This window comes from Polypterus senegalus, chromosome 13 (assembly GCF_016835505.1).
Source record: "Polypterus senegalus isolate Bchr_013 chromosome 13, ASM1683550v1, whole genome shotgun sequence".
Taxonomy (NCBI): Eukaryota; Metazoa; Chordata; class Cladistia; order Polypteriformes; family Polypteridae; genus Polypterus; species Polypterus senegalus.
This window is the reverse complement of record NC_053166.1, coordinates 150,126,506-150,139,414: the sequence shown is the minus strand read 5'-3', so window position 1 is coordinate 150,139,414 and position 12,909 is coordinate 150,126,506. Positions and strand designations below refer to the sequence as shown.

Below are 12,909 nucleotides of genomic sequence, written 5' to 3'. Positions count from 1 at the left end.
GGTATCCGTCAAAGACAGGTAAGAGAATAAATAAAAACATATTTACTCTTACCCAACGTGTAACTTTAGCACCTTTCCTCTGTATTTGGTTGTGTGTGGACGTCTCTTCGCCAGTGCTCCCTGTCTCGAGCACGTTCCCCTAAAACCTGCTTCTCAAACTCTGTATTTTCGAACTGCCATTCTCACCTCTTGTCCTTGTTAATACTTGCCGTTTTTGAAAGCGACTCTCTCCGTGTGCCTTTACTCGTCCTCGTGCGTCTCACGCTCGCTCCTCCTCTTTCGTCAGGCCACCAAAGCCAAACAGGCCAATCAGATTGCACTGTGAGGCTGGACACACACACACCTTACTGTTTTATTATACAGGGTGGCCCACGAAAAAGTAGCCCGCCTCCCTGGCGAAAAAAGGCGCCCTTCCATAAAGAAAGAACTTGACATGCAAAAAAATCTTTACTCACTCTTTACAGGAAGTGCTGAAAATGATTCTTTGTGGAATGGAATACATGTCGCTCAGCTCGTACTCACACGTTTGCACTACGTCTACACAGCTTTCGTGATGAGGGTAGTCAATCGGCGCACCACTCTGGCAGGAAGGCGGGCTACTTTTTCGTGGGCCACCCTGTATAATACATAGCATTCTTCATAAAGATTACACACACACGGAGTTTAAAAAAATATTTTCAGGAGTATATGAATATTAATACATATTTGTGCAATTATGAGCATCACGTTTAAAAAGATTACAACAATAAACAATAGAATTGCAATAAAAATGTACATGGCAGGACCAAAAGGGCAAGTGTGAAATGGCAAAGATGAAATGTCTTTTATTTAGAATAAAAGTAGGCTGATGTTAGAAGATTTATGTTGTGTCACATGTGTATACAAGATACGCAGATGAAGTTGGGGCCGTTGGAGGGTGGCACAGTGGCACAATGACTGCAATGATTTGTTCTGTTGCTGCTGCTTCTCCACAGCTCCAGAAAACATAGATTTCAGTTTCAGCCCGGTCACAATCTGTGCAGACTTTTTACTTGAGCAGTTCCCGTAAGAGAGTTTTCAGTCTGGTTATCGTCGTATTTTATAAATTAGGCCTTCATGACTACCGGCAGTCAATGCTTTACTTTAAGAAGCTGTAAACAGAGTGGTAACATATCCAGATGATTGACAGATAGAAAGATACTTTATTAATCCCAAGGGGAAATTCACATAATTCAGCAGCAGTATACTGATACAAAGAAACAATATTAAATTAAATAGTAATAAAAATAAAAAAAATAAAAATAAAATAAAAATAAAATAGAGCGCCTTTGAAACCAACTCTTTCAGCAACACAAACACGTGTGAAGAAGTGTACACCTACATGATAATTGTGAATGGGATTGTATGCCTTATAATAATTATGGCTGAATGCATAGATGTTAAAGGTTATGTGTACAGATTTTAATGCTTTATTAACTGTGGTCTGTTATACTATTCTGACAAATGGTCAAATTACTGACAACTGGCTTATCTGAGATTTCTTTGATATTTAATGTTGTGCACTGAACATTAGCACTCTGGGCCTACACTTGATGATAAGGACTATAATCCGAACTCGACTAAATTGAATTGAATTACTTATTTGTGTCCTATTGCAGGTGTGTCCGCATTTCAGATACAGGACTTGGGTATCTCTCTACCATGTCATCCCTCCGCAACCTTTACTTGAGGTGGTGCTGTCAGGTATGTTTAACAGCCTCCAGAATGATGGGTAGTTAGTATTTCTTAAAAAACATCTTAATAAACTTACGGTATAACAGAGCCTATGTTGGCAGCATTTGGTGCCAAGCAGGCACAACCCTGAAGGGGTTACTGGCGGTTAAGAAAGTTATTAATGTTGGCTATAAGATTGAAACAATAGTTATTTTATATTTATTTGATCTAATGCAGGGTTTTCAAACTTGGTCCTGGGGACCCACCGTGGCTGCAGGAGTTTGTTCTAACCAGCTCCTGTTTTTAATTGGATTCCTGGGCTAATTAAGTGAACTGTTATTTCCCAGATTCTTTGTTTTGGGAACAATATAGAAAGTTTGGTAAAAAAAATAAATAAATATATATTAAAATATACTAAGTAGTTATATAGGAATAATGTATTTGTATTCTTTTTAACAATATCTTGATTTTCATTCTCCTTTTCCAGGTGTTCTAATTGTTTAATTAATTCATTATTTACTGATTATTGGGTCTGATGCTAAAGTAGTTGCAGCCTTTCATGATTCAGTGTTGTTTGCCGGGGTGTCTGCTCTGCTCGTTTTTTAATTGTCATTATTAAGATACAATAAAGGGAGCAAACTGGGCAGAGAAAGGGCAGATAAAACCAATGAAATCAATAAAAAAGAGTTAAGTCTATAGCAAAAGCAGAAATATTAATAAATGTCTTATAAATGTAAAAATCATGCTGCAGAGCTTTTCTCAATAAGAGAATAAGAGAAGAGGGAAAAACATACCAGCTGATTAAAAGACATGAATGTTATCAGTTGTTGTCATTCATCATGAATCTGGCTGTAACAAAAACCTGCAGCCACAGAGGGGTTCCCCAGGACCGAGTTTGAAAACCCATGATCTAATGCAGGGGTGCCGAACTCCAGGCCTCGAGTGCCGCAGTGGCTGCAGGTTTTCATTTTTACCATCTTCTTAATTAGTGACCCATTTTTGTTGTTGATTACTTCCTTTAATTAACTTGACTCAAGCCCCGTAGTTGTTTCTTTTTCTTTAATTAGCAGCCAAACAATAATGAGACACAAAACAAGCCACCGCCACCACATGACTAGCTCCCCTTTGCCCATCACACAATATCTGAAATTAAAGAGAGGTGATGGTCTTGGTATGGTTGATCTCTCAGGTCACCAAAAACATCTTGACGGTGCTCTTAGAATGAACAGAAAAACAACAGTTTTCAAAATGTGTGCTGTGGCAGAATGAGAGCAACAATAAGCCATGGAATGAAATAACGGGTTTAATTAACAGCAAGAATTGGCTTCTCATTAAGAAAGTGATTGGAGTTTGAAGCCCCAGTTTAGCTGGTCATCTGTTGGCTCGTTTCACATCTCATTTCTGCTTGGCTGTCATTTAATGAAGAAAGGAATCAATTCAGAGGGCTGAACTCTTCTAACAGGGCTATTAAAGTGATGTGGAAAAAGTTAATTAGCAGTGAAAACTGGTCACTGATTAGGAAAAGGGTTAGAATGAAAACCTGTAGCCATTGCGGCCCTCCAGGCCTGGAGTTCGCCACCCATGATCTGATGTAATGCTTCCATGCATTTCTTTTGGCTTAAAGGCATCTGATCCTACATTCTCTTTGGTGTTTCTCATGTACAATCCAACAGTGTGGCGGTGGATGCACTGTTACAAGTACACACTCTGTGTACCTTATAGAAAGTATTAAATATAACATTGATGAAGCAACTGTTAAAGCGTTAGAGTAACATGAGGCGTTATCAGATGAGCATATCTGAAGATTCATACGACTAACACAATTGTGGGTTTATGTGCGTTTGAACACAAATGGGCACCTGACATTGCCAATGGTGAACATCTACAAACAGAACATTACTGTACAATATGGCTGGAAGTTGTATATTAGGATGGAACAAGTTCAGATGGGCCTCTCTGAAAAACTGCACATATGATTCATTCATGCAGCAAACTGAAGTTGTTTTTAAATCTGTCTAAATCTAAATCTTACACCCATATTCTGCATTAATGCTGCTTCTCCTTTGTATTGATTAATTTCAGGACAAGTGTAACATTGTCTAAAAATCAAAGGCAACAATAGAAAGATAAAAAATGAACAGTATATAAGATCAAAGTTATTTTTCACATGAAAAAATATTTTAATTTGCATACAAACATTGACAACTAATCACAAATAATCATGTCAAGAATTGAACAAAAGAAAAGGGTGTTTGTCAATAAAACAGCATTGAGACCACTTGTGTTGTATGGTTTGGAGACGGTGGCGGTGGCGATGACGAGAAGAAAGGAGGCAGAGCTTAAGTGGCCGAGTTGAAGATGCGACGATTTCTCGCTCGGAGTAACGAGGGTAGACGTGATTAGCAATGAGGATATAAGAGGATCAACACAGTCTGGTGACCAAGTGAGAGAGGCTCGATGGAGATGGTCTGGGCACGTGGCAGGCAAGCGGAAAAGAGCAGGTTTAGGGATGCGGCGAGGGAGGACATAAAGGCAATCGGTGTGGCAGAAAAAGATGTGAAAGACGTGGATAGATGCAGACAAATGATGCACTGTGGCGACCTCTAAATGGGAGCAGCCGAAAGAAGAAGAAGAAGGAATAAGATCCTTATTTTTCAAGTCAAAGTTATTTCTTCACAAATATGATATATTCACATTTGCCATTTGAAATTGTGTTTTAAAGTTCATTGTTTTCTATAAATGAAAAAATGTCATGCCCGCACTAGCACATTACAATGGAAGTTATGGGGAGATGGAGGAAGAGCTTAAATACTTACCAAATATGTCCATTTCTCAAGCCAAGGCAGTTGTGTGGTGTTGTGCGTCTTGCGAGCATATTAAAAGACCAGCCGTATCCCAGCACTTTAAGTCTTCATTCGGAACGCACTTTCACCCCCTAGGGGGCGTGGTTACCTCCCGACACACCGAATCACAGTAAACCGTTCGTGCCACGTGGCTTTGTTTTGATTTGCTTCCGTATTTGCTTGAGAATTTGCGCACGTGAATAGAAAACGTCTCCGTAACACGAAACGAATAGTATCAGAAGTTTGAGAGAAAATGAGTTTTACTAGATCCCTTTTGTTGACACAAACAGCATTGGAAAACAGAAGCAGGCACCCGACATTATAAATGCAGAGCGTCTACGAACAGAGCATTTTACAATACGTTTGAAAGTTGTTTATTAGTGTGTAACGAGTAGGTGCGGATCAATACTCGATAATTGTTTTGGCTTGAAATATTTGGTAAGTTTTTAAGCTTTTCCTCTTTGCCCTGTGCCCTCTAAAGTAAAGTACCACAGCCGACAAGGTATTTTTTTTATATACAGTACTTTATAGAAAGCACTTTAACTATGGAACAGAATTCCGTGTGGCAAATTCATGTACACTATGTTTGTGTGGAAATGACTTCAAACTTGAAAAACGCCAAACTTATCCTTCAATACACATAAATAGTGAACCCATGAAACACTGTTTTCCTTTGTTCATTTCTTGACATGTTTCATTCACGATTAGTTGTCAATCTTATAAAAACATTTTTTAATATATACAAATTAAAATATTTTTTTTGTTCATATGAGAAATAATGCCAAACTGTTTGATCTCATTTTTTTTTTTTTCACATTTATATTGTTGCCTTAGGACAAGCAGTTATACTTATTGTGATGTTAATCGATATAAAGGAAAAGAAGCATTACTGCAGAGCATCAGTGTAACCCGATCTTCAAAAAATTCCCAGGGTTTGAAAAGTGCTATAAATGTATTGATCTTGGAGTAGATGGCAATAGGCTGCTCAGTGTCGTACAGAAATGTTTAACTCTTTGGAAGTTACAGGCTTCATACACATATGATTATTTTATGTCTGCAAAATTAAAATTCTCAACTACTTTTTATTAGTGTACGATGGGTAATTAAAATCTCCATAATGTGTTATTTAGTGACTAAAAGCTGCTGGATAAAATATGTTGTATCATGTCATGTTATTTTTGAGCCCACTTAATCCAGACCAGGGTCACTTGCAGGGCTGTCTTAACTGCATCATAGGCCCCCAGGCAACATTGTGCACTGGGGCTCCTGTTTTGATAGCAAAACAGAAACATACATAGGCATCAAAAACATCTTTGGCCTGAGAAGGCCTAGGGCGTTAGGTAGGGACAGACCATTACAGGTATTGAATCATCAGAATTTCCATTCAGTTTTAATAGACCGTAACTCCCAGTTCAATGAAGCATTTGAGGTGGGCATAAATAAAGATCTGGGCTAAACTACAGGTGCAGTTAAAACAAGCTTGAGAAACTTGTGCTTTTCTTATGTGGGAAATGAAAAATTACATGTGCTAGTATGAATAAACCACATGAAACTGACAAATGGCTTTTATAGATTTTGTATTTTTATTTGATACATATGCTTGTTCTTAAGTATAAAATTTTGATATAATGTTCACATATCATATTTTCAAATGCATCCTAAACAATGCTATTTCTACTATAGAGCACTTTATTTAAATGTATACAAAGCTACTTAATCTTTTTATATAAATAAGCCACTTTCCTTATAGTATTTGTGTTAGTGGGTTTTTATTGTGCATGTCCACCTTATTCACAGTGGTAGTGCTGCTGCCTCTCAAAAAGGAGATCAGGGTTTGCGTCCTGGGTCCTCCCTACTTGGGAATTTGCATGTTCTCCCCATGTCTGTGTGGGTTTCTCCCACCATCCAAAGACATCCAGGCCAGTGGAATTGGTGATGCTAAATTGTCCCCAGTGTGTGTTTTTGATATGTGTGTGTGTTGCCCTTTGATGCACTGGCATCATATCCAGGGTTTGTTCCTGCCTTGCACCCTGTGATCTGGATTAACCGGCATGACATGATATCCACCTTAATAAAAGGACAAGTGTCTGTGTATCTGTGTGTCCATTCAGCTGCAAAGTCTCCGTTAACCAACAAATGGCGCATCACAAACATTAGGACTGCTTTTGTGAATCCCATACCAAGTGGCATATAATAATAGATGTGCTATCTGGTTTCATAACAAATGCAATGCATTTTATTAATAGAAATGTTTGTGATGTGCCATCTTTTAGAATGACAACTGCAAAGTATTTTATTACTACAAATGTTTGTGATGCACCGTTTGTTGGAATGACAAATGCAATGCAAATTTAAGTACTACAAATGTTTGTGATTTTTCATCTGTTAGGATGACAAATGCAAAGTATTTTTTACTATATGCATTACAGACTACATTCCAGTAGATGGTGCAATGTGAACGTTAACTCCGAGGTCTACATTGATTACTTAGATGGGTGACATTTTACTAACCTCCTTTTACTTTACACACAGTCTGTCCAGTGATCTAGTTAGCTAAGGACAGCTAGTCTCTCAAAACAGCAGATTCAGTGTCATGTGAGAAATAATATATAATGCTAATGTCAAAAGGTAATGTAAGTAGAACATCAGAAAATGCCATTTTATTTATTGCTAAGTATCACCTATGTTTGTCTCTTTCTTTAAAGATACAAGACTTTGGTTTACAACATCTGTTTGGGATGAGAAGTCTGCACCTTTTGTCCTTGGCTGGTAATTTTTTTATTTTATTGTTTTGGGGGGTTGCAATATGATAGACTGAGAAATGTTTAATTAGGGGATGCATTTCTCTACTAATCCATATGATCCTCAGTATATTAGTTGACAGCCAATAGCCATCCTGGCTCCTCTTTTCTGTGCCTTTTTATTATCCCGGTTAGCCGAAGACGGTGCCTGAGCCTTATTGCTCCCTCATATTTGTGGAATTACATTAAACGGCAGTGCCATTCTTTATAAGGTGCACATTTCAAGGTATTTTTGCCTTTGGATATCGTTTGGATATTTTAAAAATATCTGCATACTTACACAAAGTGGAAAAATGTGTCGATCGTCTAGCCATTCTGAATGCGTTTTTTTTTTTTCCCCAGTAAAAATGTGTGTGGCAATTGTGGTTCTTCTCCCATTTAGGAGGATACATGGGATGAACTACCTGGTATCAGGGGATTAGCAGCCTCCTCGCTGTCAGTGTTGCGTTCTGCAGCCAGATCATTTTCAAGGAGAGTGTTTACGTACACACGTGCCTCCGCTTCATATAAACCTCAAAATGGGTTCATTTCACCACAGAGCCACTTGTTAAGTATCTATGCGTCTGCTTGTATTTTCTGAATCTGCTAAGCACCATTGAGGTTCTCTGCCTGCCACGTCTGAATTATTGCATTCAAGAGCAGGGAGCACAATGTTCAAGCCCATTACAGTTTGTCTATTTGTTTGTTTATTTCTCAGTAAGACAACATACAAACCAAGTTACATACACACAAGAATGAAGGTGCAGGCATTGAAAGCTCTCATGTACATGCCTGTCAATACATGCGCCATATTTAAAGCTGCCAGTCACCCTACTATGCAGACCTCACACAGGCTGCCACCTGACGCTGAGAGGTAGCACTCCCAACAACCGTGCTGCTGTCCAGCAATCCCCCGGGAGAGATACTGTATAACTGCATTGTTCAAGTCTTGAGGGCCAGACATGATTCTCAATTACAGATCTTGGGTGTCTTCTCACTAAAAAAGATGCTCGTGAACAGCAGTGAAATCTGATGCCGAAAAGGCTCCGCCCACAGGGTGCCTTCCTGAAAACCCGCCCCCAGTTTCCTCCTCCTGTCCGTGCCCTTTAAATGTTTGGGGTTGCACTGTTCTGTTTCTCCCTCGTGCGTTAGAAGAATACATAAAATAACTATGGAAGGATGGAGAGAAAAATGAAATTGAACACAAGACTTGAAAATGAGAGAAAATATAAAGGTAGGACTGCAGTTATGAATTCCAGAGCTCACTGAAACTTGTTGATTAATTTCTATTTTGTAAAACAGACACATGCAGACCACTATAGCTACTTGTCCCCACGCATTTGAGAAGTCATTTTAACCTTTTACATCACTCTATGACATAACGGCAGCAAGTCGAGTTTAGATAAGAATTGTGGTCTCCGCATATACATCGTGTTAAAACGCTGCGGCTACATTCTGGCGAGGCGTGTTTCGAATTTCCAGTCAGACTGTGATGTTAACTTCCTGTAGTTATTCGTTTAGACGTGCAGTCAGAAGGTCGGCCTGATCTGTAGTTCCAGTGTCATTGGCCACATTTACTGATTCGGGTGTTTTGAGTGCTGAAATCTGCATCTCATGTGACTCTTTGTTATCGGCTGTCCTTTACACCTCATTTCAGTGGAGTGTGACACACCATTTGCTTCAGATGTATATTTTGCATTTCCACCACTGGAGCTGGCAATTCTTTCAACCTTGCATTGACTCCGACACTGTCGTCGTAAATGTAGACAACAGAGAGCACACACAGCACCTGCCCCAACGTATCATTCGCTTTTACCACTCGTCCATTGATGTCTTTGAAAATAGGATTTGATGTCACACGTGCAATGTGCTCCCTGCACACGTGACACACGTTTATGTTTAAGAGGGGTCTTTTTAGGAGCCTTTTCGCCTCTAGATTGTTCATCATAATCCTAAACTTGCTGTCTGACGGATGACGTTAACGAGAGCACCTTCTGTTCTTGGCAGTTTAAAGTCACCGCCCCTACTTTTAACTCCACCTCCATGAAGCGCTTGATTGGCTTAGAAATGTGACACTCAGTGAGCCGTCTAATTATTCCCTCCCACTTTTATGCAAAGTTCCCTCATGGTTGTCTCCATTGTGTGGCTGGCTCTGCGAGATTGAAATTGGTCCAGAGTGACTGAGTCCAGAGGTGGGCATGGGCACAGAAGATGTTAGTGCCATCTGGGGTTAGAATTTACACAGTTTACACACAGAACCATCGACACTTGGAATGAGGGATGATCAAAAAGTTTCCTCACTTTATTTATTAAGAGTTTCGTAGTACTAGGTTGTTGTACCGTGTTAGCCATTGTGAATGTAGAGAAAAGCCAAGCAAAATGACCCCTTTTATTGGCTAACTAAAAAGATTACAATATGCAGGCTTTCGAGGCAACTCAGGCCCCTTCTTCAGGTGAGATGTAATGGGTTAGGGTTTGGGTTGATTACATCTTGCTTGAAGAAGGGGCCTGAGTTGCCTCGAAAGCCTGCATATTGTAATCTTTTTAGTTAGCCAATAAAAGGGGTCATTTTGCTTGGCTTTTCTTAAGAATTTCGAAAACAAATGACATCGCTTTTCTACATGGTCACCTTCGTTTGCGATGCAGTTTTCCCAGCGTCCTCCTGCCTTCACCATTTCCAACAAAAATATAAAAGTGCATAAACCTTTTGAACATCCCTCGGTAGTGTGGTGGATAGTAGGACTTTAGGGACTTTCAAAACTTGACTTGGTGTTATTTTAGAGGAATAAGAAGAGAGGAAGTGCGGTAAAGTGAGGTCCGCGGCTGATTGGCATCTATTAAATAAATAACTTTGTGTGGGGGAGCGTGGCGAGAGCGGTTTCTGTGCGTGATGTGGGGGCGGACGACTCCGGACTTAGTGCACAGGTGCAGGATCGCCCCGTGACCCTGGTTGGCACCTGGAGCTGCTGATTGCCACAGCTGTGCCACGTCCCTGTTCTAAAAAGGGAAGAGCAAGGGAGAGAATGAAAAGGAAAATGAAAGGAGGCTAAAAGATGGAGAGAGAGAGAGAGAAAAAAGGCAGGAGTCAGAGAGAGAGCGATCAGGAGCCAAGGGTAGGCAGACAGCCGGGAGCGTGCGGATGGCACTCGGGGGGCTGATGAGTGTCCTTGGAGCCAAGGTGCTGGTCAGCGTTCTGTGGCTGGTGCCATGGACCAGAGGGTACACAAGCCTGGCAGTGGGAGTCAGAGGCTCGGTGGGGTGCCTTTTTGGGAGCCAGAGGCAGCTACAGGGGTCCGAGCCAAGGGGTGGCTGAACTGCCATTTAGGACCCTCTCCGAGATAAGCCAAGGAGACACCTGTTTTAATAGACTGCACCAGGGCTCGTGCTCATTTTAATGCATTTATTTATTTGCATTTTAACCTCTGCTGCTTTTATGGATTATTTATTTATGGGACATTTTGAACACTGCTCTTTTTGAACACCATTTTGTTTGTTTGTTTTTTTAATAAAAGCACTGAAGACTGTTTGACCATCCGCCTCACTAGGTACGGTTTGTCCCCCCGTCTGCTCAGCTCATGCCAGTCTTGACGGTGCCGGCTTCAAGAGAGAGCGTGGAGCCCACCCGCACCGTCACAGGAGCGACCCGCTGTGTTGGGCTGCGTGGGCCCGTTCCCCTCCCAGATTGTCCCACTCGTTCTAATGAATAGTAAAGTTCTGGAATCCAAACGCGTAACCCTTCTCCCCTTTGTGTCTTTGCGCCAGGTTGTCCCCTGCTGACCACCACAGGCCTGTCGGGCCTCATTCAGCTGCAAGACCTCGAAGAGCTCGAATTGACCAACTGCCCCGGGGCCACCCCAGAACTTTTCAAGTACTTTTCGCAGCACCTTCCCATGTGCATGGTCATCGAGTAACGAGAGGAAGTGGAGCAGTTGGCCACAAACAGCCAAACCTTTCTCCTCTTCTTTAAACCCGAGGGCTGAACAGTCATCTTCATTCAGAACTTGGAGAGATGGGGGATAATTAAAAAAAAAAAAAATGAAAAATAAGTAAAAGTGAGAGCAGCAGACGGAGAAAACAAAGAGAGCACCTGCATTTAAAATTAGGATGGAGAGACGGTGACAGAGTGGGATATCTACAAAAATCTAAACGTGTAATAATAATAATAATAATAATAATAATGATGATGATAAGGATAATAATCGAACTCCAGAACTCCAGCTTTGATGTGACATCGTTCTGTGTTTTGACAAAGGGTGCGTGTACAGGTTTCTCCAGTCATCTTGCATCCATTGTACCACAAAGTGTCTCGACGGGGAAGAGGAGTCAAGGTGGGCCGAGGCTCAGCGAGGCCTCAGCCCCTGTGGTGGGAGCAGCACTTTGTAAATGCCATCCACCATCTGTCCATCCAGTGACTTGAAGCTCCCATACCATCCTGAAACTGGATTTTGGTGTCTTGTCTTAAAAAACGAAGAAGAAAACAACACAGGAGGGTAAAAAAAAAAAAAAGACTACTGACTTGGTGGGAGCTGCACGCTGAATTGCTTTTTTTTTTTTTTTTAATTTTATTACTATTATTTATTTATTTATTTAATTGCATTATTTTTTTTTTTTATTCTGTTCTCAAATTTGAAGTCTCGCGATGAGCGTCGGAGCGTTTCCAACTTCTCAAAAGAAAAATCCAAAAAGGAAAAAAAAAAAAATAACTGCGTGTACATCCATGAAAGTGCGGCAGGAGTGGACGTCCTCTGGTGTTTTGGGGGGGGCATGTTGGTGGGCTGTGGGTTCATCATCTCAACCGAAGTGTCAGACTAGGACTGGACCAAGGAGGACGTTGAGCTGTAGTGTCTTCAGACGATAACTCCCCCCTACTGACCCCCATCGTGGGAGCCTTTTCAGTAGAGATTTTATCCGGCATGGTGGGTTCAGTTAAGAGACCCTCTCACTTTTTTTTTTTTTTTTTTAGGGGGGAGTGGAAAAGACTCTGACCTCGTTGACTCGGCCTTTTTTGTTTTCTATTCCTCTCCGTTTCTTTGAGCTTAGCCAGGTTGTGTTATTGTGGGTCTGGACTTGTCACAACACCAGTTGCTGTACTTCACTTTCATGACTGATAAAAAAAAAACACTGTGCTGAAAATGTCCTGGGTCCTTGTGCAGTGGCTCTTTTATAACAAACACACACACACACAAACAAACAAACAAACAAACAAACAAGAACACACACAAACAAACAAACACACACACACACCTCCAAGTCTACCTGACCTGTCAATGGAGCTCTAAACCGAGTGAAGAGCGCGCCCTGGTGGCAGGTAATTGTGTGACTTTTGTCCAAAGAGGTCACAATGAATTAACACTTCACGGGGCCATTTCTGCTTACGCTGGGTGGGCTACCTTAGTCGCTGCACTGCTCAAGCAATTCATGCTGTTATTTATTTATTTATTGGGTTTGAGTCCGCTCAGGTCACAGCATTCTGTTGATACTGTTAAGAGTTTAGGACTTGGAGAATACCAGTGTATTGGGGTCCAGTATTTACTGGTGTGTTGGGGGGCCTGATATTTACTGGTGTATTGAGGGTCCAGTATTTACTGGTGTAT

At 40.9% G+C, this 12,909-nt stretch overlaps 1 protein-coding gene across 4 annotated transcripts in view; it reads left to right on the top strand.

Annotated features, from left to right (window-relative positions):
• Positions 1-12,448, top strand: part of fbxl16 (F-box and leucine-rich repeat protein 16) — a 95,264-nt gene extending 82,816 nt beyond the window's left edge. For all 4 annotated transcript variants that reach the window (XM_039776534.1, XM_039776537.1, XM_039776535.1 and 1 more), the window contains exons 4-6: positions 1,638-1,722; positions 7,241-7,304; positions 11,078-12,448. In XM_039776534.1, coding sequence (XP_039632468.1) covers positions 1,638-1,722; positions 7,241-7,304; positions 11,078-11,226 — 298 coding nt within the window. In that variant the 3' untranslated portion in view covers positions 11,227-12,448. The remainder of the gene's footprint in view (positions 1-1,637; positions 1,723-7,240; positions 7,305-11,077) is intronic.
• The last annotated feature ends 461 nt before the right edge of the window (positions 12,449-12,909 follow it).